This window comes from Lipotes vexillifer, unplaced genomic scaffold, assembly GCF_000442215.2.
Source record: "Lipotes vexillifer unplaced genomic scaffold, Lipotes_vexillifer_v1.1 scaffold564, whole genome shotgun sequence".
Taxonomy (NCBI): Eukaryota; Metazoa; Chordata; class Mammalia; order Artiodactyla; family Lipotidae; genus Lipotes; species Lipotes vexillifer.
In genome coordinates, this window is record NW_006787829.1 from 2890509 (window position 1) to 2912142 (window position 21634).

The 21634-nt window shown below is 35.8% G+C and overlaps 1 protein-coding gene across 1 annotated transcript in view; it reads right to left on the reverse strand.

The window, feature by feature from the left end:
• Positions 1–396: 396 nt before the first annotated feature.
• CCDC102B (coiled-coil domain containing 102B) overlaps positions 397–21634 on the reverse strand; it is a 187596-nt gene continuing 166358 nt past the window's right edge. Inside the window, exon 7 of the mRNA XM_007460867.1 lies at positions 397–504. Within this exon, the coding sequence (XP_007460929.1) occupies positions 397–504 (108 nt within the window). The remainder of the gene's footprint in view (positions 505–21634) is intronic.

The following is a 21634-nucleotide window of genomic DNA, read 5'->3' on the forward strand; positions in this document are numbered from 1 at the left end:
ACTTTTTCTTAAGTACAGTGATTCTCTATTCAACTACCCAGCAAACTGTATGGTTTACAACTTCTGTTTTCTTGCAGGTATTATAAACCTTTCAGTTTGTGAAATGTATTCTGAAAGCTCCTTTTGCCTTTCAGAAATTTTACACCTTTGGAACTAGAGTTGCTTTTAAATGATATTTAAATTGTTTTTGTCATAACATGTAACATTTATTGGGGGGAAAAACAATAAGAGCCAAGAAGCCCATAAGTATAAGTACTGAGTGCCTGTAATTTTCTTCTAATATTTCTAGTTAAATATCTATAACATTATTTTTGTTAAGAAAATGAGGAAAAAAGGACATCAAGATTTCCCTATCTAAGATCTCGATCTTGAATTTGACATATTTTTGTGAAATAATTACCAGCTTTGTAAGTGCCTGAGTTTAAGTTCCAAGTTTTCATTTCTTTCTTTCTGTTCATCCAAAGATCTCTGGAGCTTATGGATCTGATTCAGGAAATCATCAAGCTGAAAGATAGACAAATGCCTCGGGTAAGATGATTGAAATAAGAAAATCCTTTTAAAAGCAAGTTTTTTGCATGACACATTCTTTTTTGTATATACCCATGAATGTGTAGGAATACTTATTTTTAATTATAGAATTAGTCCATATAGTCAGTAATAAAATAAACGTCTACATGGAGTCTAGAATTTGACAAAATCTTATCTAGGCACTCCTCCCCCGTTTCTAACCTGGGCTCCCCTACCTTATTATTCTCAAGATTTTGAAAATAGTTGTACATATTTGCATGTGTGTATTTAAGTATAGCATATATGTGTGCATATACATATGCTAAGTGTATATATGTACACTTATATAGACATACACACATAATGGTACAAATAGAAATATTCTTTAAAATGTATTCTTTTAGTTTTTAACTTAAACATAAAAAAATTGGGTATCATGCTCTATGTAATCTTCGAATACTTTCTTTTTTAATTCAACTGCTAAGACTCATCCTCATCCGTATTGGTGACTCACTGTAGCCTCTTTGTTCTGGTTTACCAGATCGTACTGCATGATGGTGCCATGACAGTACACCACCCTCCTGTCCATAAGTATTAGACTGTTTGCAGGCTTGAGCTGCTCTGAACCCTCTTGTGTAGATGTCCTGATGCATTTGTGCAAAGTAGTCTCTGGAGACATACGTAGGAGGAGAATTGCCAAGTTATATTTTTTAATGTTTAATTTTTCAGGATAATGCTAAAATGTCTCCCAAAAATGATTTACTAACTTACCTCCCAAAGGCAGTTAGATGGGATCCTGTTTGAGCATATCTTCGCCAACACTTGGTGGTGTGAGATATTAAAACTTTTGCCAATCCTTGATCAATAGATTATGGTTGATACATCTTTATATTTTTATTGGCTCAATGATTTTCTTCTTTTGTTCCTATTCAGGTCTTCTGCTCATTACTCTATTTGGAGCTCTTTATTTTCTTTTTTATCTGTACATGTTTATGTTATAATCTCGATACTAACACTTTGTCAGTTGTAAGCGTTCCAAGTATCTTCAGCAAGTGTTATCAAGTTTATAACTTATTTTTTCCATTTTATTTAAGAGCTCTTTGGATGAATAATAGTCATTTTATTAAGCAAAATGTATCAATTATTTTTGCAGTTAGGATGTATTTAATAATGCTAAAAAGTATTTCCCTCTGCAAAGCTTAGGGAAGTATTAATCTGTATTTTCAACTAAAATTTGTTAAAGTGTTGTATTTGTCATTTAAGTCCTAGATCAAGATGGAGTTAATTTTTGTACATGATGTGAGGTAGATCTCCAATTTTATTTTTTCTATATACAAACACATTTCAATAGGAGTTTAATTAAGTTGCCAAGTTGTTTAGCCTGAGTGGAGGTTCCATGGGGTAGGTTTAGATAGTTTTAGTGTCTTCTCTTCCTCACAACAATATCTAGCAACCATATTCCTCCAATTGAATATTTCAAAATTTTGTGGAAATTACCATGTATATGCAGCTTCAAGACAAAAATCTTGCCTCTCCAAGCAGACTGCTGAGCTATGGCACTATAGTAAAATAAGGTTAATAATTTCCGTATTTAATAAAACTGTAAGGATAATCAAATCTTCCTCGCCTTGTGCAAAGTCAAATTACTGCTAAATATGAAAATGAATCCCAGTTCTCTGATCTCTTGGTCAGTGTTATTCAAGTTAAATCATTTTAAACATTAGAAAGAATTATATAGAGTTGAGTTGGCATTATTATTTTCCAGGAGAAAAAAGCTATTTCTCTTCATACCCTCACCATTCTATAAACCTTTTTCATCAATTACTTGTGCCCATGAAGTAAACATTGTTAAGGTGTATCAAAATTAACGCTCAAATATTTTTATTTCTAGATGTCAAACATTCAGACATTTTTAGTAATACATACTTTTTTTGACATCCACAATTCTTAAGTTTATATATACACCTAACCAAATTACTTTTATATACATAATCCAAGTTTACTTTCTTACCATCAAAGTTCTCCCTTATCTAACCTGTGCAGGTTTTTGTGGACCTCACTTTTCCTAGTTTCTGCTTTATATAGATAAATGTTGAACCAGAAATTTTTTTACAGCTATTCTACATGTCTCTAGTTCTAATTTTTCTGCAGTTAGTGTACCATGTATTTGTTAATATATTAGGCTTATGTTGGACTTAATCATATTTTACATCGTTATTCAAATCAAGTGTTGTCTATTTTGCTAGATGTTACACAAATAGTTATTAAGTACAAACATGTCTGTATATATATTACTTAAAAGTTCTTATAAAATTCTAGTAGGCCAGGCATCCAGACTAATTTTGCTTCTTCAGATACAGTCTTGCATCCAATTTCATTATTTGGGGAGGAATCAGGATGCTCAACGTTCATGCCTCATTAAAGATTAATTTTCTATGAGGATAAAAATTAGAAGAATAAGGTAATAGGCTAATAATGATTGACTAATTATTCTGGAATGTCAGATTATTTCACATTTTCATTTTCTTTCAAATATCTACTCGGAAAAAACCCACCTATTTGGCATTACCAAGGGCAGTTCCCAAATCATTTACTTAACGAATGAGAAATGTTACCTTTTTGTACTTTTTCTTCAATTTATAAATTTTCAGCTTTTCTATCACTTGGGATTTTAATATAGGAATACCAATATGGGATATATGGTAACTACTTGGAAAGCTTAATTACAGACAGGTATTTTAAGGAATAGTTTGGTACAACTATAAGAACAGCAGAGTTTAAGTAGAATATGATACTTAAGTTATTTATTATATTTGAAATTGGAATAACTGGAGTAAATAAATTTTGTAATGCATTTTGGAAATGTATACCAAAAGTTTTAACATTCATATTTTTAAAAATTCTTGTATTGAAATGTCTGAAAAATAATATCAGACACATAAAAACTCTTTCATTATGTTCATGAAAAAGTCAAACTGACCTGAATGATTACTGAAAGTTTTATGTTGAATTATAATCCATCACTCTGACAGAACATTCTGCAGACATTAAGATGTTTAATTAGAATTCATAAAGCTATTTTATGATATTTAACTCTGGAAAAAAGGCTCACAATATTGAGTAAGGCATGACATTTCTTATGTAAAATAACATACAAAGAAAAAAACCAAAATGATACAAAATACCGGTGGAAGTGTTATATTTTCTAAATTTGTGTTAAGGATGTTGAAAATGCCCAAGGTGTAATTCAGACCGCATCTTGGAGATTTGGCTAACATCCAATTCTGATCTTATCTCCCCACTTGACGAGCCCCTCAAGAGCTCCCAGTGCCCAGATGAGCACATAAACCCTCCTCCCATTATTCTCTCTCATATTACCTACCAGGGTAATCCCAGGTTTTCTTTTGTTCTCCAGCAGCCCTGAGCTTTTTGTATTTTTAGCCCACAACAGGGTGGGTAGGGTGGCAGTCATGCTCATTTTCTTTCTTTCCCCATGCCTTTGCTCACATTCTCTCTTCTCTATGCAATGGACTACGACTCTACTCCTAAAACCCTTTAAGGGCTTCCCTGGTGGCACAGTGGTTGAGAGTCCGCCTGCCGATGCAGGGGACACAGGTTCGTGACCCGGTCCGGGAAGAACCCACAGGAAAACTACTGACTTAAAGTAAACCATGTATAGGGGCTTCCCTGGTGGCACAGTGGTTCAGGGTCTGCCTGCCGATGCTGGGGATGCAGGTTCGTGCCCCGGTGTGGGAGGATCCCGCTTGCTGCGGAGCGGCTGGGCCCGTGGGCCATGGCCCCTGGGCCTGCGCGTCCAGAGCCTGTGCTCCGCGACGGGAGAGGCCACAGCAGTGAGAGGCCCACGTACCGCCAAAAAAAAAAAAAAATCCTTTAAAACAGGCTTCTTAAACTTTAACATTCTATGAATCACCTTAAAAACAGGCTTCTTAAACTTTAACATTCTATGAATCACCTTAGGATCTTGTTAAAATGCCAATAATGACTCAGTGGGTGTCAAGCAGGATTCATGATTTTTCCATTTCTCAAGTTGCCAGGTGATACTGATGCTGCTGGCCCTTGGAACACACTGAATAGAGGTCAGTACTATTACCCTGGCCCAAATGATGCAGCTTTTCTTAAATTCTCTGCTGTGGAGCTTAGGCCGGGCTGCAGTGGATGCAGCCACAGAGTCATGGAGTCGGAAGGTCCTGGCAGGTGGAGGGGAAGACAGAACAGATTCTGAGGCGGCTGAAGGAGAGGAATCTGCAGGCCTTACCTGCAGCGAGGCCTATGGGGAAGAAGGGCTTGGGGAGAGTGAAGTGACTCTTTGCTACTGGTGGGACGATACTCCACCGGCTCTAGCATTAATCTGGACAAATAGGAAAGGGACCAAGAGAATCTGGATCCTCTCTCAGAGGTCTGTGCCGCTTGGATTGCTGTTGATCCAGTGTCTTCAAAAGTGCCTCTCTTTCCTTACAACCTTCAAGAACAAATAGGACTGGGGTAAAGGCAAAGGTCCATCCTTCCCTAAGAGGGACCCAAGGCCACGTGAACTTGTCAAGGTTGATCTGGAACAAAGTAAGTTTTTATTTTCCAATCCCCAGACAAAATGGTGGAGTAGAAGGACCTGAGCTCACTTCCTCTCACAAAAACACCAAAATCACAACTAACTGCTGAATAACTATTGACAACAAAGGACTGGAACCTGCCAGAAAAGATACTCTACTTCTAAAGGCAGAGAAGAAGCCACAGCGAGATGGCAGGAGGCATGCATTCATGATACAAACAAATCCCATACCCGCCGGGTGGGTGACCCACAAACTGGAAAATAATTATATCACACAGATTCTCCCACAGGAGTGAGAGTTCTGAGCCCCATGTCAGAAGGAGGGATAAATTAGGAGGTTGGGATTAACCTATACATACTATTATATATAAAACAGATAATCAACAAGGACCTACTGTAGAGCACAAGGAACTCTACTCAGTACTCTGTAATAACCTATATGGGAAAAGAATCTGAAAAAGAATAGATACATGTATAACTAAATCACTGCTGTACACCAGAAACAACATTTAAGTCAAATATACTCCAATATAAAATTTTTTAAAAAGTAAAAAATTTTTTTTAATTTAAGAAACCAAAATCTTTACCAAATAAAAACTTTTATTTTCCTCATTCACAGTTATAAATTGATATTAAGTAAGGAATGAACTGTTGATGAAGGTCTTGTGACATTTAGTGTATTCTTAGGCATTTAGGTTGTGAAAAGCAAATAAAAGCCTCTTCACATTAAAAACAAATACTCTGCTATCTCTGTTGTTTACCTTTACCCTTGATCTTAAGCTTATCAAACTAAATTGTAATAGTCATCGTCTCTCTCACAGGCTGTGAGGTTCTTGAAAGTGCTGCAGACACACACACACACACACACACCACACTTTAACTTTCCCTGTTCCCACTTGTGCACCAGATCCCATGCTCGTTCACCTACTCAAGGACACACACAGTTTCATCAATACACGGTGCTGCAACTTCCCTGGCGGCGCAGTGGTTAGAATCCACCTGCCAATGCAGAGGACACAGGTTCGAGCCCTGGTCCAGGAAGATCCCACATGCTGTGGAGCAACTAAGCCCATGCGCCACAACTACTGAGCCTGCGCTCTAGAGCCCACGAGCCACAACTACTGAAGCCTGCACGCCTAGAGCACATGCTCTGCAACAAGAGGAGCCACCGCAATGAGAAGGCCCCGCTCAATGCAATTAGAGAAGAGCCCACGCGCAGCAACAAAGACCCAACACAGCCAAAAATAAATAAATTAAAAGAAAAATACATGGTGCTCTCATATATCTTCCTGTTTCTTTCTCTACTTGATCCTTCCCATCAGGGGCTTTGTACTGACTGTTCCTTCTGCCTGGAACCTTCTTTCAACAGTTATCTGAATGATTAACTTTCATTAACATTTTCCATGTATTTATTCAAATCTGAGGCCAGACAGCATATTTAACATTGTAACCTGCACCCAAAGCAAGAACACCAGTTTTTTTTCCAGCAGTCATATGATTCATATATAAATTGTCTCCGTGTCTCTCCACTGGAATGCAAATTCCATGCAGAAGGGATATTCATTTTATTCATGTATAGATTTCAAGTGCTTAGAATAGTCTTTGCATGTTTAAAAAAAAGAATAATGTTGGGTAGGCTAAAGCAACAGATGCCCTTCCACTTTTGTTAAATATCTATGCCAAGAAAGAAGACCATAATTTGCAAATTCTATATCCATAGTATCCTAAAACTTTCATATGCCAGATAAATTCAGTTCAATACTTATTGTTGAGCACAGAATAACTGCTTTGTTCCTATTGCTACTCTGGTAAGGCCCTGGCCAGTCTGGCTGAAATCTGGGTAGATTCCCAAAAATTTATGATTCAAGAAAAATGTTTACACCATATATTATAATCTGATCAAACTGGCAGCATAATAAGGTCCAGCTATCGTCTAAGACTTGGTAGTATGAAGACAATGACTTCAGCTAAAAAGGACTTGCAATTCCTGGAAAATGTTAATCTCCATCATTGAAAAGAAAGGAAAATAAAATGACAAAGGAAAGACTAGAAAAGGAAAGCCTGTTAGGTGATGCAGACAATAGCATGTAAACCCATTTTTATTACATATATCCTTACCTAAATCTAGCTGGAAACCATTGATAATCAGTTTTGATACATCTTTCCATTAGCAATTGAGCGGGACCCATGTCACAGAAATTGAAGTGACATGTTTAGCGTTGGGTATTCTGGCAACTCTTTCTGGCCCACCTGCTCCAACTCTGCTCTAGGGCATCCACAGTGGGGTGTCTTTATAATCTCTGCAGTTTGTAATTTGATTAAGGTAATGAGGAAAGATGGCACAAATTCAGATAAGTGTCCTGTTCACAAATTCCCTAAACCCGACTCATGTAATGTAGAGCCTTTGTAAGGAATAAGTGGGCATGACAACTTGCTGACTTTAAATAATTAGTACAGACTAATTTTCCAGATATTTTTAATTGGAACTGAAATATTGTGAACCATTTCATTAAGGATTATACCACAATATGCTCTTCACCTAAAAAAAAAAATCATTAAGATCAACAGGAACATTTTACTAAAATTTCCTGGTGGTCTCTGATAGAAAGTGGTTGCCTTTTGAGAAGTTTGCTAAGTATATAGCATGTGTTACATGATTATACATATATTTCAATGTCAGAATTAACTTCAAGTTACTAAATATAATATCTTATTGCTACCTATATGGAAATTATTGGATGACTTATATTCAGTGACTCCAGCTAATTCTTACTAAGGTATTCAAAATTAAAATGTGATCTCACTTTAGCAGAATACTAAATGTTCTGTGGTCTTGTAATCCATGATAATAGGTGTGATTTGCCAGAATTATTTATCAGTTTCCTTACTGGCCTTCTTTTTAAATACATATGTCACTGAATTTCACAGGCCTTTCATAAAACTGGCTACTAAATTTCTTCCAAGTACTTTCCACATAAAGTGAGTAGATTTATTGCCTACCAGACAATTGTTAAAATGTTTAAGAAATGTTAAACAAGTAATAAGCAGGGCATAAATGTAATTGCTGAAATAATATACTAAACTATAAATTTTCTAATGAGCTAAGGTAACAGTGCAATTATTATATAGGGTTAATGAAAGTACTACATCTCAGCCGAATGACAGAATTAAATTCTTCAGAGCAAAAGGAATAAGTTTGCTTTTAAGTGAGTAGTTCAACTGAGTAATTCAATAAAGAATGACACATGGTTCAGATTTGAGAGACTCCCATTTTCAGGAAACTCTTTTGGGAAACCTGGAGACAGTTTTCTCTAAGTGGACCTTACAGTGAATGAATGATAAAAATTACATTCCCAATGATGTGAATCAATTATTTCCCCAAAGGTTTTATTGTCATCTTAGTGACCAAAAAAACAAAAAAAACAAAAACAAAACAAAACCAACCCAGAATAATTTTCCAAGTAGCTGTACTTTAGTGCCAGCATTTCCTTCTCTTTGGGAACACATATGGTTAAATCTGTGATGAAGCTCAACATTCTCAGAGAAGAATTACAAGAGAAGAATAAATCTGGAGAACTGACACTTCCTGATTTCAATACTTAACTAAAACTGTAGTAATCAAGACAATGCTTTACTGGCAGAAGGATACACTTTGATTCCATTGACCTAAATGTCTATCAAGAGTCCAGGGTCAGCTGGATTTTGATATGGGTATCAAGATACTTCAGTGAGGCAAAGAATTATCTTTTCAACACATAGTTCCAGGACAATTAGATATCCACAAGCATAATTTTGAATTATGCTCATCTCATTTATAAAAATTAACTCAAAATGAATCATAGACCTAAATATATCTAAAAGTATAAAACTCTAAGAAAACATGGGAGTAAATCTTCATGACACTGAAATAGTCGATGTTTTTTACACAGAACTGCAGAGCACAAGCAACAAAAGAAAAAATAAACAAATTGGACTTGATTAAAATTATTTCTAAAAGTTTTATGCTTCAAATGAAACTATCAAGTTGAAAAGACAATATATGTATTGAGAGAAAATATTTGCAAATCATGTATTTGAGTAGGGATTTATATCCAGAATATACAAAAAACACAACTCAATATTTTTTAAAAAATGGACAAAGAATCTGAATAAGTTGTTCCCAAGAAAATATACAAATAGCCAACTAGTACATGAAAACAGGATTAGCATTATTAGTCATTAAGGAAATTCAGATCAAAACCACAATAAGGTACGACTTCACCTCCACGAGGTTGGCTGTAATAAAAAAGATGAACTCTGACAAGTGGTGGTGAGAATGCAGAGAAATTGGAACCCTCAGACATTGCTTGTGAGAATGTAAAATGGTACAGCCACTGTGGAAAAGAGTTTGGTGCAAGGCAGAAATAGACACACAGACAACAAACATTTGAACACCAAGTGGGGAAGGGGGGCATGGGAAGAACTGGGAGATTGGGATTGATATATATACACCAATATGTATAAAATAGATAACTAATGAGAACCTGCTATATAGCACAGGGAACTCCACTGTACAATAGAAACACAACATTGTAAAACAACGATACCCCAATAAAAAAAAAAAAGTTAACAGAGTTACCATATGATCCAGCAATCCAAGGGAAATAAAAACATCTATACAAAGCTTGTAAATGAATGTTCATAACAGCATTATTCATAGTAGACAAGGAGTGTAACAACCCAATAACCCAAATACTCATCAACTGAAAAATGAAGAAAAAATGTGGTATATCCATGCAACGCACTATTATTTGGCCATACAAAGAATGAAGTATTGATCTATGCTACAATATGGATGAACCTTGAAGACACTATACTAAGTGAAAGAAGCCAGTCACAAAAGGCCATATATTCTATAGATTCTATAGAATAGCATCTATAGAATAGGAGTTACCTGTTCTAAAATAGGTAACTCCACAGAGATAGAAAGTAGGCTAGTGATTGCCAAGGGCTGGGGGTATAGGGAGAATGGAGAATGACTGATAATGGGTTTGTGTTTCCTCTTTTGAGATAACGAAAATGTTTTAAACTTAGATTGTAGTAATTGTGGGACAACTCTATCTTACTAGAAACCAATGAATTGAACACTTTAAAAGTGTATATGAATTAGGTCTCAATAAAGACGTTAAAATAAACACAATAAGAGTAAATATGGCATACATTTCAGTTGCTATAATATTTATATATTAAGCCAAATCAAAATTAATTCTAGGGTATCTACAATAGAATTAAGCCAATTGAATATATCCAAGGATTCCAGAGCTCTTAAGAATGTTATCTTAATAGTATCACTTGAATCTAGAATATTTCATTGCTTTATCTCTATATAATGAACTTGTGAAATATTCAAGAATTGGATGGACTTGATGCCTTAATAAGTCTAACAATTATTGGCACTGCTTTAACATGTATTGACCTAGATAATCTTATGTGACTATTTATTTATATACAAAGCATTCTGTTAAACAGTTTATTTCAGCTCAGAGTTACTTTTCTTTTCTTTTCAATAAATTAAACCAGCATCATGGTCAGTGGGAGCTAAGCACCTGATATCCTACAATATTGATGATTCTTAATTTATGTCCTGAGAGACTAATACTGAGTATTTGTTCAGGGTACCATAGCAACTGTAGAATCAAAGCTATGATATTATGTGACAAATTTGTAGTTGAGAGAACACTTCAGGATTCCATTGGATCACCTGGGGCAGCAATATTACAAGTGTTTATGGTGTGGTTTCTTGATAAGGGACACTTAATTGGTGTTGTTAATTTTATCCAAATTACAGACAACTATAGGGCATCTATTTCCATAGAGTAGAAAAGTCTCATCAAGATGTGTGAGAAAACACTAAGTGTATTTAACTTGTAACTGGTATCTCACAAAGGTTTTGATATTGATCTTTACTAAAACTGACTTCAAGCTGCATTAACCTGACCAATAAGCTAAAGTGTTTGCGCAGAGAATAATAATATCTTGTCTAACATCAAAGGAAGACAAAACATTGTCAAATAATATTAATTTTCATGACAACAGCTCTTGTATTTGATCAGCACCATGATGTATATATTTCCCACTTTCCTCTTTGAGAATCTGAATAGTAGAGAACACTAATAAAGTACCCAGGGAACAAACAATCCTTCCTTCCCTGTTTTATTTTACTCAATTAACACACAACAGATGTCTGCTTTCAGAAGGAAGCTTTGTAAGAGCACTGGGCTATGTGCCTCTTTGCCTTGGATATTGGAGTGAATTCCAGCATCATGAAACTTAATGAAAGAAATGAAATTGCCATTTTTGTCCCAAGTTTTAATCTTTTATCACAGGTCTTGAATCGCCAGGCTTAATCTCCAACTAATGTTGAACATGGGTATAAAAATACTGTTATTCCTCGTTATTTTAACCAAAAGAAAAGGAAATTGCAGAAACATCAGTTACAGAAATGCAAAGATGAAATGTGATTAGAATTGTAAAACTCTTAGAGGAATGTAAACAATAAGAACAAGAATATTCAGTACAAAACTACTCAATTTTATTTATTATAACAGGATTTGGAAACTCTTCCACATGGCTCTGGACTCTAGCAATTCAGCCTAGGTATTAAGACAGTGCCTGCCACCCTATAGGCCATCTACACAGGTGACAACCTGCTAGTGAGTCAGAAAAATCTGTTTCTACAAATATGTGGTGAAACCTTTATAAAACATAGAAAATGGAAATCTTATTAAAAACCACATGACTTGTATCTAAAAAAGCACAAAGAAAAACAAGTTAGAAACTAACAGAATACTTAAAAACCAGTAATTACTTTTAATTGATTACAGCTAAGGCTCAAGCTCTTATTAAAACAAGAATTAGATAGCCAAAATTAGAAAGAGATACAATGTTATTTCAAAATAAAATTCATGAAAAGAATAACTAGAAAAGAAAAAGTCTTCAAAAATATGTTTCATAAATAAGCAGACTACAAAAATACAGTAAGATATGTATGTTAAGAGAAGGGGAAACAAGTGATATTTTTTGACTGATAAATCAAAGGACTAGTGCTTAATTTCCCGCAGAGGATAGGGAAGACATCATAGTGTAATAATCAGTTTTTATTCAGAAGAGAACCTTCAAGTGTTTGAAAAGGACTATAATGATAAAAGGGATAATTATAATGATAAAAGGAAGAAATGTTTTCCTCTATCATACAAATATCTTTCCAGATTACAATTTTCCAAAATGACAAAAGCATATGGAGTGGAAGTTACTTACCCTGCAACTTCTCCATGAATGAAACTGTTTTCACTTATAGGCACCTAACTGCATTTATATGGGTTGCTTTCCTGGGGTGGAAAGTTAAGACGGAACAAAATCCTTCTTTAACTGAATAAGATTCAAATAGAAAACTTTATAATTAAAATATTATACTCTTCCTTTAAAGAGAAGATGCAAACTGACTTGGGAATGAATTTCTGCATGCATAATCTATAAACATGGTTATCGGCCACTTCTAATGGAAGTTTCAAAGAACTACAAGAGATTCCAAAAGTGCAATGTTTCTCAAAATGTTTCTGAAACAGAAATGGACACCTCGTTATTTGTTGAATTATATTTAAGCTTCTGAGTTCCAAACTTCTGCAACTGTCTATTATAATCTTGGTTATTTTGTAACTGAACCAACAGCCATATCATTCCAGAAATCTCTTCACCAAGAAACTTTGATTAATTTCCTCTGAATAATTTTGATGACTGTCATGTAAAATAATCTACCGTTATAGCAGTAGCTGGATGGCTTAATATAAGAGAAAAAGTTAATGACACAGTAGGATAAGTGTTTTAAAATACAGAAAAATATTTAAGTGTTTTGTTTTACATATTTCCTAGTAGAAAATGTTTATGATCAACTTAGCTTAACAGTGATGATAGGGAAAAATCTATTTTAAATAACAGCAAGGAATAAGTAAATGGAAATGTAGTCATGATTTACAAAATTTATACAGTATTGAAATATGAAGAAAATATTTCTTCCCCTAAATAGTAAGTAGAATAAAGCTGGCACACTTTAACTGCAATGCATCACTGCCATCATAGCCTTAGTAATATTATGAAAGTCAAAGGAGACTTAGTGCTGATGGAATAAAGATGGAAAACAGATATGTAGAGCACATATCTTAAGACAGAATTCTAATTCTGTACATATGAAAACCAATGAGACAGTAGTAAGCATTCTTTCACTAGAATAACGTTCAGATTCCAAAATTTCAAAATATTTCCTTGCACCTTTCTTTGAACATAATCACTGCCCACCATCTGAGTCACTAGACCAATGGTAAACAGATTTACCCGCCATTTATTTTGTACTATCAAAACAAAGTCAATATAGTAAAAAGGGTGAAACACATCTTTAAGTTATTATGAAAGCAGTTTTGACCTCACAGACCTCCAGAAAAATTGTCTAGGACCTTCAGAGTTGAGAACTGCTGGTTTAAAGAACATTTTCCCAATGAAGCACTTTCTAAGTTGGATGAGTTCAAACACGATTGGTTTACTTTGCACTTGGCTAGAAGTTTCTAGAAACAGTATGAAAAATATTCTCAAATATCTGACTCAAACCTCCTCGTGTATAGGTTACATATATAAATGAGGAAGCACATTATCCAACCCGATGGAGAATGGCGGCTTCTCACATTTAGAATATCACACAGCAATACATGCTTTAAAAGTTACCAGCTTGGAATGCTGCTGCCCAATTCATCTAAGAATATCTGTAAATAATGGAGATTGCTTCCACTAATAGTGTGCAAGTTCTAGCACATTTAGCCTCCTGATAAAGAACTATTAGGTAAGCAAATAAATGAAAGCAAACCGACATGCCCTGAATGCATATAAATTAATGAAGTGGGAAATGTACTGGAAAAATTCCTGAATGCTATTGGTCATCCAACAAGGTATTTACTGCCTTTTTTTTTTTCCCCCTCAACACGTCCATTTTGCCCGTCATACCTAGGTCATCAAGTGAGTACATCCCACGCAGACAGGCCAATGTAAGACTTTGTACAGCTACTTTGTGAAATAAAGATCATGCAACTCCTTGGAGTTCCAAGTTTTCCTCAGTTTGGTTAAACATAAACTGATTTAACTATTAATACCTTAAATATTCTACATTAAAATGACAATAGATATTTTATGTAATAGAGACCTCTAGTTTTAAAAATAAACTGTAAACATCAAAAAAAATGTTGCATTAGCTAAAAACTACAATTCAGAAAGTCCTGGGCTATTTGTTTACTTTTTGTTATTCAGGGAATTTTGTGAAAAGTTGCCATCACTATAGGATATACCACTATAATTACTGTACTTGCATAAAAGACAGCCCTACTTGTCCTACATTTAGGAAGGCAATTATATTTCTCCTTTGGAAGACACTGTATAAACTGAGGGTTTTTTCCAAAGAAGACCATATTCTGCTAACAGACAATATGCTATAAAGTATTTAATTTTGTTTACTTAGTAATGAAAAGGAAATGCAATTTGTTCAGTAGTATAGATACTGAAGTTAAATGTTATACCACTAGAAACGTTTAACTGATTACAGACTTAATAGACTTTTAGCATGTAAGATTTTTAGGGATTTTAATAGACTTTATTTTCTAGAGCAGTTTTAGATTTACATAAAAATTGAGGGGAAAGTAAAGAGTCCTCATGTAGTCCCTATGCCTGCCCCACACACATCCCCACCCCAGTTTCCCCTGTTATTAACATCTTGCATTAGTGTCGAACAGACAAAAGATAATGTCATCTTGAGCAAGGCTGGCAGTCATGAGGGTGGTGATTAGCGGTCATTTTGTGATATGTTAGGAATATAGGACTTAAAGAATGTGAGGATTGATTTAATATGGATTAAGTGAGAAAGAGAGGAGTTAAAAATAATTGTTTGGCCTGAGTAATGGGACAGCTAGAGAAGTGGGCTTAAAGATATAAAGTTGAGAGTTGTCAGCATATAGATGGCATCTAAAGCCCTGAGGTTTGAAGATATCACCTTTGGAGCGAGTGTAGGTAGGCACAGAATAAATGAAAGGATAAGACACTCACACATATAGAACTGAAGACGTGAAGAGAAATCAAGATTGAGATCAAGAAGGGCAGAAGGGGCTTCCCTGGTGGCGCAGTGGTTGGGAGTCCGCCTGCTGATGCAAGGGACGCGGGTTCGTGCCCCGGTCCGGGAGGATCCCACGTGCCGCCGAGCGGCTGGGCCCGTGAGCCATGGCCGCTGAGCCTGCGCGTCCGGAGCCTGTGCTCCGCGACGGGAGAGGCCACAGCAGTGAGAGGCCCGCATACCGCAAAAAAAAAATAAAAATAAAATAAAAATAGATAAATAAAAAAAATTTTAAAAAAAGAAGGGCAGAAGAAGGTGAAACCCAAAGAAAACACTGATTTTTCTAGACGCCTAGAGAGTACGTTACTTTAAGAATGGGACTGATTGTGTCAAATTATTATGATATTTTGAGAAAGATGAAGCCCAAGAATGGAGCACTGGCTTGTAAAGTATGGAGCACATTTGTGGCCTTGAGGACTTTTCCATTGGTAAAGAGGCAGTGGTCAGAAGTATCACTGCTGTGATTAGAAACAGAATGAAGGTTGTGAAGATAAGAAGTTAATATATTTCTTTCAGGTTTTTTTTTTTTTTAACTGTAAAGGGAGTTTAATAATAGCAAAAATGGAATGTGTACTTAAAGGAAGTCAGTTCATTTACAATACTTTATATATAAAATATTTAAATATACATGTATGTGTATATACACATGAATATATATATATATACTTGTGTATGTTTCATATGTATAGGCTGACCACAGATAGGAACTGAGAAATTTCATCCATAGTATCAGATATGTAAGCAGAATATAATGGTTCCAACTGATAGAGCTAATTTGGTAGATGTGATGGTGAGAGTGTGTAAATATTCTGTATTCCACATTCCTGTTTGCTTTTGTTTCTCAGTAAATTCAGAAGAAAGATTATCATCTGAGAGTATGGAGGAGTGAGGAGGGATTAGAATAGAGATAGGAAGTGAAACAGTCATTTAGAAAAGTTAATGCTGGAATTCTAAGATGCTACTTGAGACTAGTGATCATGAATATAAACCAAGACCTGTTACCATAGCACTAGGTTCTTTAGTGCCACATGCATAGCTGATGAAGCAGAAGCTTGCATTTAATGATGAAGCAGAGCTTGAGTTTTACAAGTGAATGTCTACAAAGGATATGGGGGCAAGGAAATTAAGGTATATGCAGTGAAGGGATTATAATGTAGAGACATCACATTTATGGACAAGGAGTGAAATCAGAAATGGAAGTGGATAAGTGACAGTGAAAAAGCAGTATCATCAATAGATTATATGCCCCAAGGGGTTGAAGTTTTGTAGTACTTGGTACTGAAGAAAGTAAACCGGAAAGATAAGAGTATGTTTGGAGAGTTTGAGACCCTGAAGAAAGTCTAGTAATTGGTGAAGATAATATCTGCAGTGTGACCTTGGGAGCAGGTTGGTAAAGTCGAGAGAAGGACAAGATAATTGGAAAAGAAGAATTTGAGGAACTGAGAGTGCAAGGTGCTGAAAGTTTTCATTTGGGATACTGTACTCAGTAATAGAGTCCAGAAGAATAGAGGAGTGACATTGCCAAGATGGTGACAGAGGTTGTTTTTGACTTCACTCCCCAACACAGGAAGAACAACTAGCAACTACTCACGGACAAGGCATCACTGGGAGAATCCTAGAACACAGGAAGGAGGCTGAGGCAGTCGCCTGCACCCCAGAGACAAGATAGACTGAGGGGGAAGGTGAGAGCAACAGCTACACACTGACTGCATTGCCCCTCCCCCAGGCTGGGGCAGCACCAAGATCCTGTCACCTGGGACCCTGATTGAATCACTACAGTCTTCTCCTTCAGAACAAGAGTTCTTCCTTAGAACTCCATCCGAATGACTGCAAGTGCATTTTATGATGGATGCTGATGACTGTACAATACACCACCTTCAAAGACTACACCTGGATTCTTCAGAATCATGCCTAGAACACTCATTTTGGATTTCTCTGGTGTAGACTCTCTACCAAAAGGGTTTCAATCTAGAGTTGACATCCTGGCTCTGGCTTCCCTCCATCCCAGCCTCTAGATCAAGTTCTGGATCTCAACTCTCTTACTCTGCTCTACCCTTCTACTGTTGATAGAGTCCTGTCCCATTGTATTCTGAAATATGATGGAACATACAATTCAGTCATTCAATGCACTAATTTAACTCTCAAAAAGTGATTGCTTCCAATCAAATGTGCCATTACCGAGAAGTGACAGAACTATACTTTTCGCTTTCTTAAATTAATCAGGTAAATACTTGAAACAAACAACAACAACAACACAAAAAAGCCCACCAGAATCTGGTGGGTTTTTTTAATCTATAACTTTAACCAAAAATAAAATATTTTCTGCTAATTAAAGCAATAATATGTGAAGATATAGTAAGAACATAAATCTTATATCTTTAGGAGATGACTATAACTGTTTGTTGAATATTTCTTCATAATTTGTGCCAACATAAATTTTAGTCTTGCATTTATACTCATTGAGTGTGAAATGCATCAAATTACAAATTTAAATACGTCTAATTGTGTGCAGTTTATCATCTGATTTTCCAACTACAGCAGAACCACACAAATGAATAGTTATAGATCTTGCATATATATCTTTTTAAACTTCAAAAGTTCTTAATTTATTATAGCATGAAGGGAAAATGACTCATAAGAATTTCATAGCCTTAGAGTTCTGAGTGTTTAAATACAAGTAGTCATACCTTTTTTAATAATTCCAGTTGAGCAACACTAAAAAATATTTAAGTTTTCATATTAGTTAGGTAACTGAAATGTCTTGTAATAAATGACCTACCTGACAAATCTTTAAAAAAGACAGAAGTTCAAATGTCATGATTATTATTTTAGAAAGTTAAAAAGCATGTAAATCTAAAAGTGTAATTCCACTCTTGACATTTTTTTTATAACACAATATTAATACCCTAAAGATGTCACTCTTTCTCCTTATATATTCCATATAAGAAAATTTTGAGAAAGAGTTTTATTTCCTTTGACACAATAAAATGTCCCTTGTTTTATTTTTATCTTACTGGAACATTATTTGAAATGCTTTAGCATTAAGCTCAATTATGATTTTTTTCATGAAAAGAATATTCCAATTAGAGCAGAAAAAAAAAAAAAATTGTCCCTGAATGTTCTCTTTGAAATGACCCACCAGAAACTTAAAACACTAATCTTTTTTTTTTTTTTTTTTTTTTTTTTTTTACTCAATTTTCTACCTTATTTTCTAATTTTTATTTTATGATTATATTGAACATTGGAAAGTGTATAAATGTTAAATTTTTGCGGTACGCGGGCCTCTCACTGTTGTGGTCTCTCCCATTGCAGAGCACAGGCTCCGGACGCGCAGGCCCAGCGGCCATGGCTCACGGGCCCAGCCGCTCCGCGGCATGTGGGATCCTCCCGGACCGGGGCACGAACCCGTGTCCCCTGCATCGGCAGGCGGACTCTCAACCACTGCGCCACCAGGGAAGCCCTAGATAGCAAATTCTTTTAGACAGTAAGTGGAGTTCAAAGGTTCTTCCTTTGAAGAACCTTTGAGTCTTATGGGCCTTGATTGTTTTCAGCTAAAAATAATCCACATGCCAGAGTGGCACATTCTGGGTTGGCCTGTTCTGAACTCCATCAGAGACAATTTAGGTGGTTGGTAAAGTGAAGGAAGAGCAAGATCATGAAGAATGATTGCAGGAAATGGTACCCTTCAAATTATCCACAGAAAGTGGAGCAAAATTATTAGAAGGATTTAAATTAGCTGCATACAGGTACAAGGATGCAAGACCTCTGTTCATGTTGTAGTGCTATGATGTCTTGATTTTAGGGGCACCTGAGACCACTCTACTAATGCTGGCCCAGTTAGAGGCACAGACTGTGCTGATCCTTGCCCATATATTCCAGTTGGGGTGTCAGACAACAAATAATTAAACGCATAATTACAAAGAGCCCTTAAGCACTGGAAGGAAAAGAAACATGGCCACCTGTTTCCACTGCATCCTGTAAAAACCACCATCTTGACATTTATTTTGCTATATTTAACTTCAGACATTTATGTTGGACTATCCCCAGCCATACTGTAAACCTCTTCTTGGGAAGAACTCACTCAAGTATATTCTAACATCTAACACAGAGGTTAGGAAGTAATTAAAATTAAATGAACTGGGCTGGTTTTTACAGTTCAGTTCAGATCCTGGGTCTGTGGTTACCGCTTGTGTCCCCATATGAAGCCGGCCTCTTTATTATTTTTTTTTAATCTTAACCTGAAACACCAGATCTTTTCCTTAGATAAATGTGAATTTCAGTCTGTCGCTATTCTCACAATCTTAAAATTAGCAGGGTGTAAATTAATGAGATTTCACCAAAATATATTTCGGGCTGGGAACGAATTCCTGTGTCCTTCCAAATAAAGGCTTGCTTAAAAAATCAGCTGTTAATTTAGATAATTAATGTTCTGTAGGTTTAAACAGTGTCTCTCACATTCATCATTGCTGATGATATCAGACTTTTGAAAAGATTCCCCTTTTTGACACCAGAAGCATTAAAATGTGAGGCCAGAATTAGCTGTATAAGCAGTAATAATAAATAAGCAGCAATAAGGTGATAATTGCTAAGTGTGAAGCCACACAGACAATTCATTTAGCAAAACACTAGCACCTTGAGAGTGAACTTACAGTGCTCAATAGTACCTATTCTTTCCATCTGTTTAAGTGATTTTTTATCTTTTGAATTTCTCTCAAAACTAGAAGACATCAATTTGTTTTGCACATTACAATGCTACAGGTAGACTACAATGGACTAAGCCTCATTTCTGTAGCAAGCCATTTCATTTATGCTCTACTAGTAAAATCTGTTACAGTAAACACATGTGTTCAGTGGGGACCAAAGTTATGAATTTGAGTCTCAATGGTGGCAGTCTTTTCTCATTAGACCAGTGGTTCTGATATTTCACTAGACATTAGAATCATTTGAAAAGTTTTTAAAAAATACTCACGCACAGGCTCCACCCATAGAAATTGACTCGGCTACTGGAGATGAGGCTTGAGTATTAGTATTTTTACAACTCAATCAAAAGATGCTCAGAAGACCTAAATAGACATTTCTCCAAAGACAAAGAGATGGCCAAAAGGCACATGAAAAGATGCTCATCATCACTAATTATTAGAGAAATGCTAATCAAAACTACAATGAGATATCACCTCACACCAGTCAGAATGGCCATCATCAAAGTTTATAAACAATAAGAGCTGGAGAGGGTGTGGAGAAAAGGGAACCCTCCTACACAGTTGGTGGGAATGTAAACTGGTACAACCAATATGGAGAACAGTATGGAGGTTCCTTAAAAAACTAAGAATAGGGCTTCCCTGGTGGCGCAGTGGTTGAGAGTCTGCCTGCCAATGCAGGGGACACGGGTTCGTGCCCCGGTCCGGGAAGATCCCACATGCCACAGAGCGGCTGGACCTGTGAGCCAAGGCCGCTGAGCCTGTGCATCCGGAGTCTGTGCTCTGCAACTGGAAAGGCCACAACAGTGAGAGGCCCACGTACTGCAAAAGAAAAAAAAAACTAAGAATAGAGCTACCATATGATCCAGCAATCCCACTCCTGGGCATATATCCAGAGAAAAACCATTGTTCTAAAGGATACATGCACCCCAATGTTTACTGCAGTGCTATTTACAATAGCCAAGACATGGAAGACCTAAATGTCCATTGACAGATGAATGGGTAAAGAAGATGTGGTATATTTATACACTGGAATATTACTCAGCCATTAAAAAGAATGAAATAATGCCATTTGCAGCAACATGTATGGACCTAGAAATTATCATACTAAGTGAAGTAAGTCAGACCGACAAAGACAAATATATGCAGAATCTAAAAAAATTATGCAAATGAACTTATTTACAAAAGAGAAACAGATTCACAGCCTCAGACAACAGACTTATGGTTACCAAAGGGGAAAGGTTGGGGGGAGGGATAAATTGGGGGTTTGGGATTGACATATACACACCACTGTATTTAAAATAACCAACAAGGACCTACTGTTTCGCATAGGGAACTCTACGCAATATTCTGTAATAACCTAAATGGGAAAAGAATTTGAAAAAGAATAGATACATGTGTATGTATAACTGAATCACTTTGCTGTACACCGGAAACTAACACAACATTGTTATTCAACTATACTCCAATATAAAATAAAAATTTTTTTTAAATATCTAAAAAAAAAAAAAATACTCCAAAGGGTATTTATTTCACAGACAGGTTAGAAAATCATATTAGACTTTGACTTTTACACTGGGAATATATTTTATCTATAGCTATATCTGACTTACAATTGTGCTGAGCACTTATATCAAATTTCAGTTTTATGAAAAAAATCCACGAGTTTCTGAAAGCAGGAAT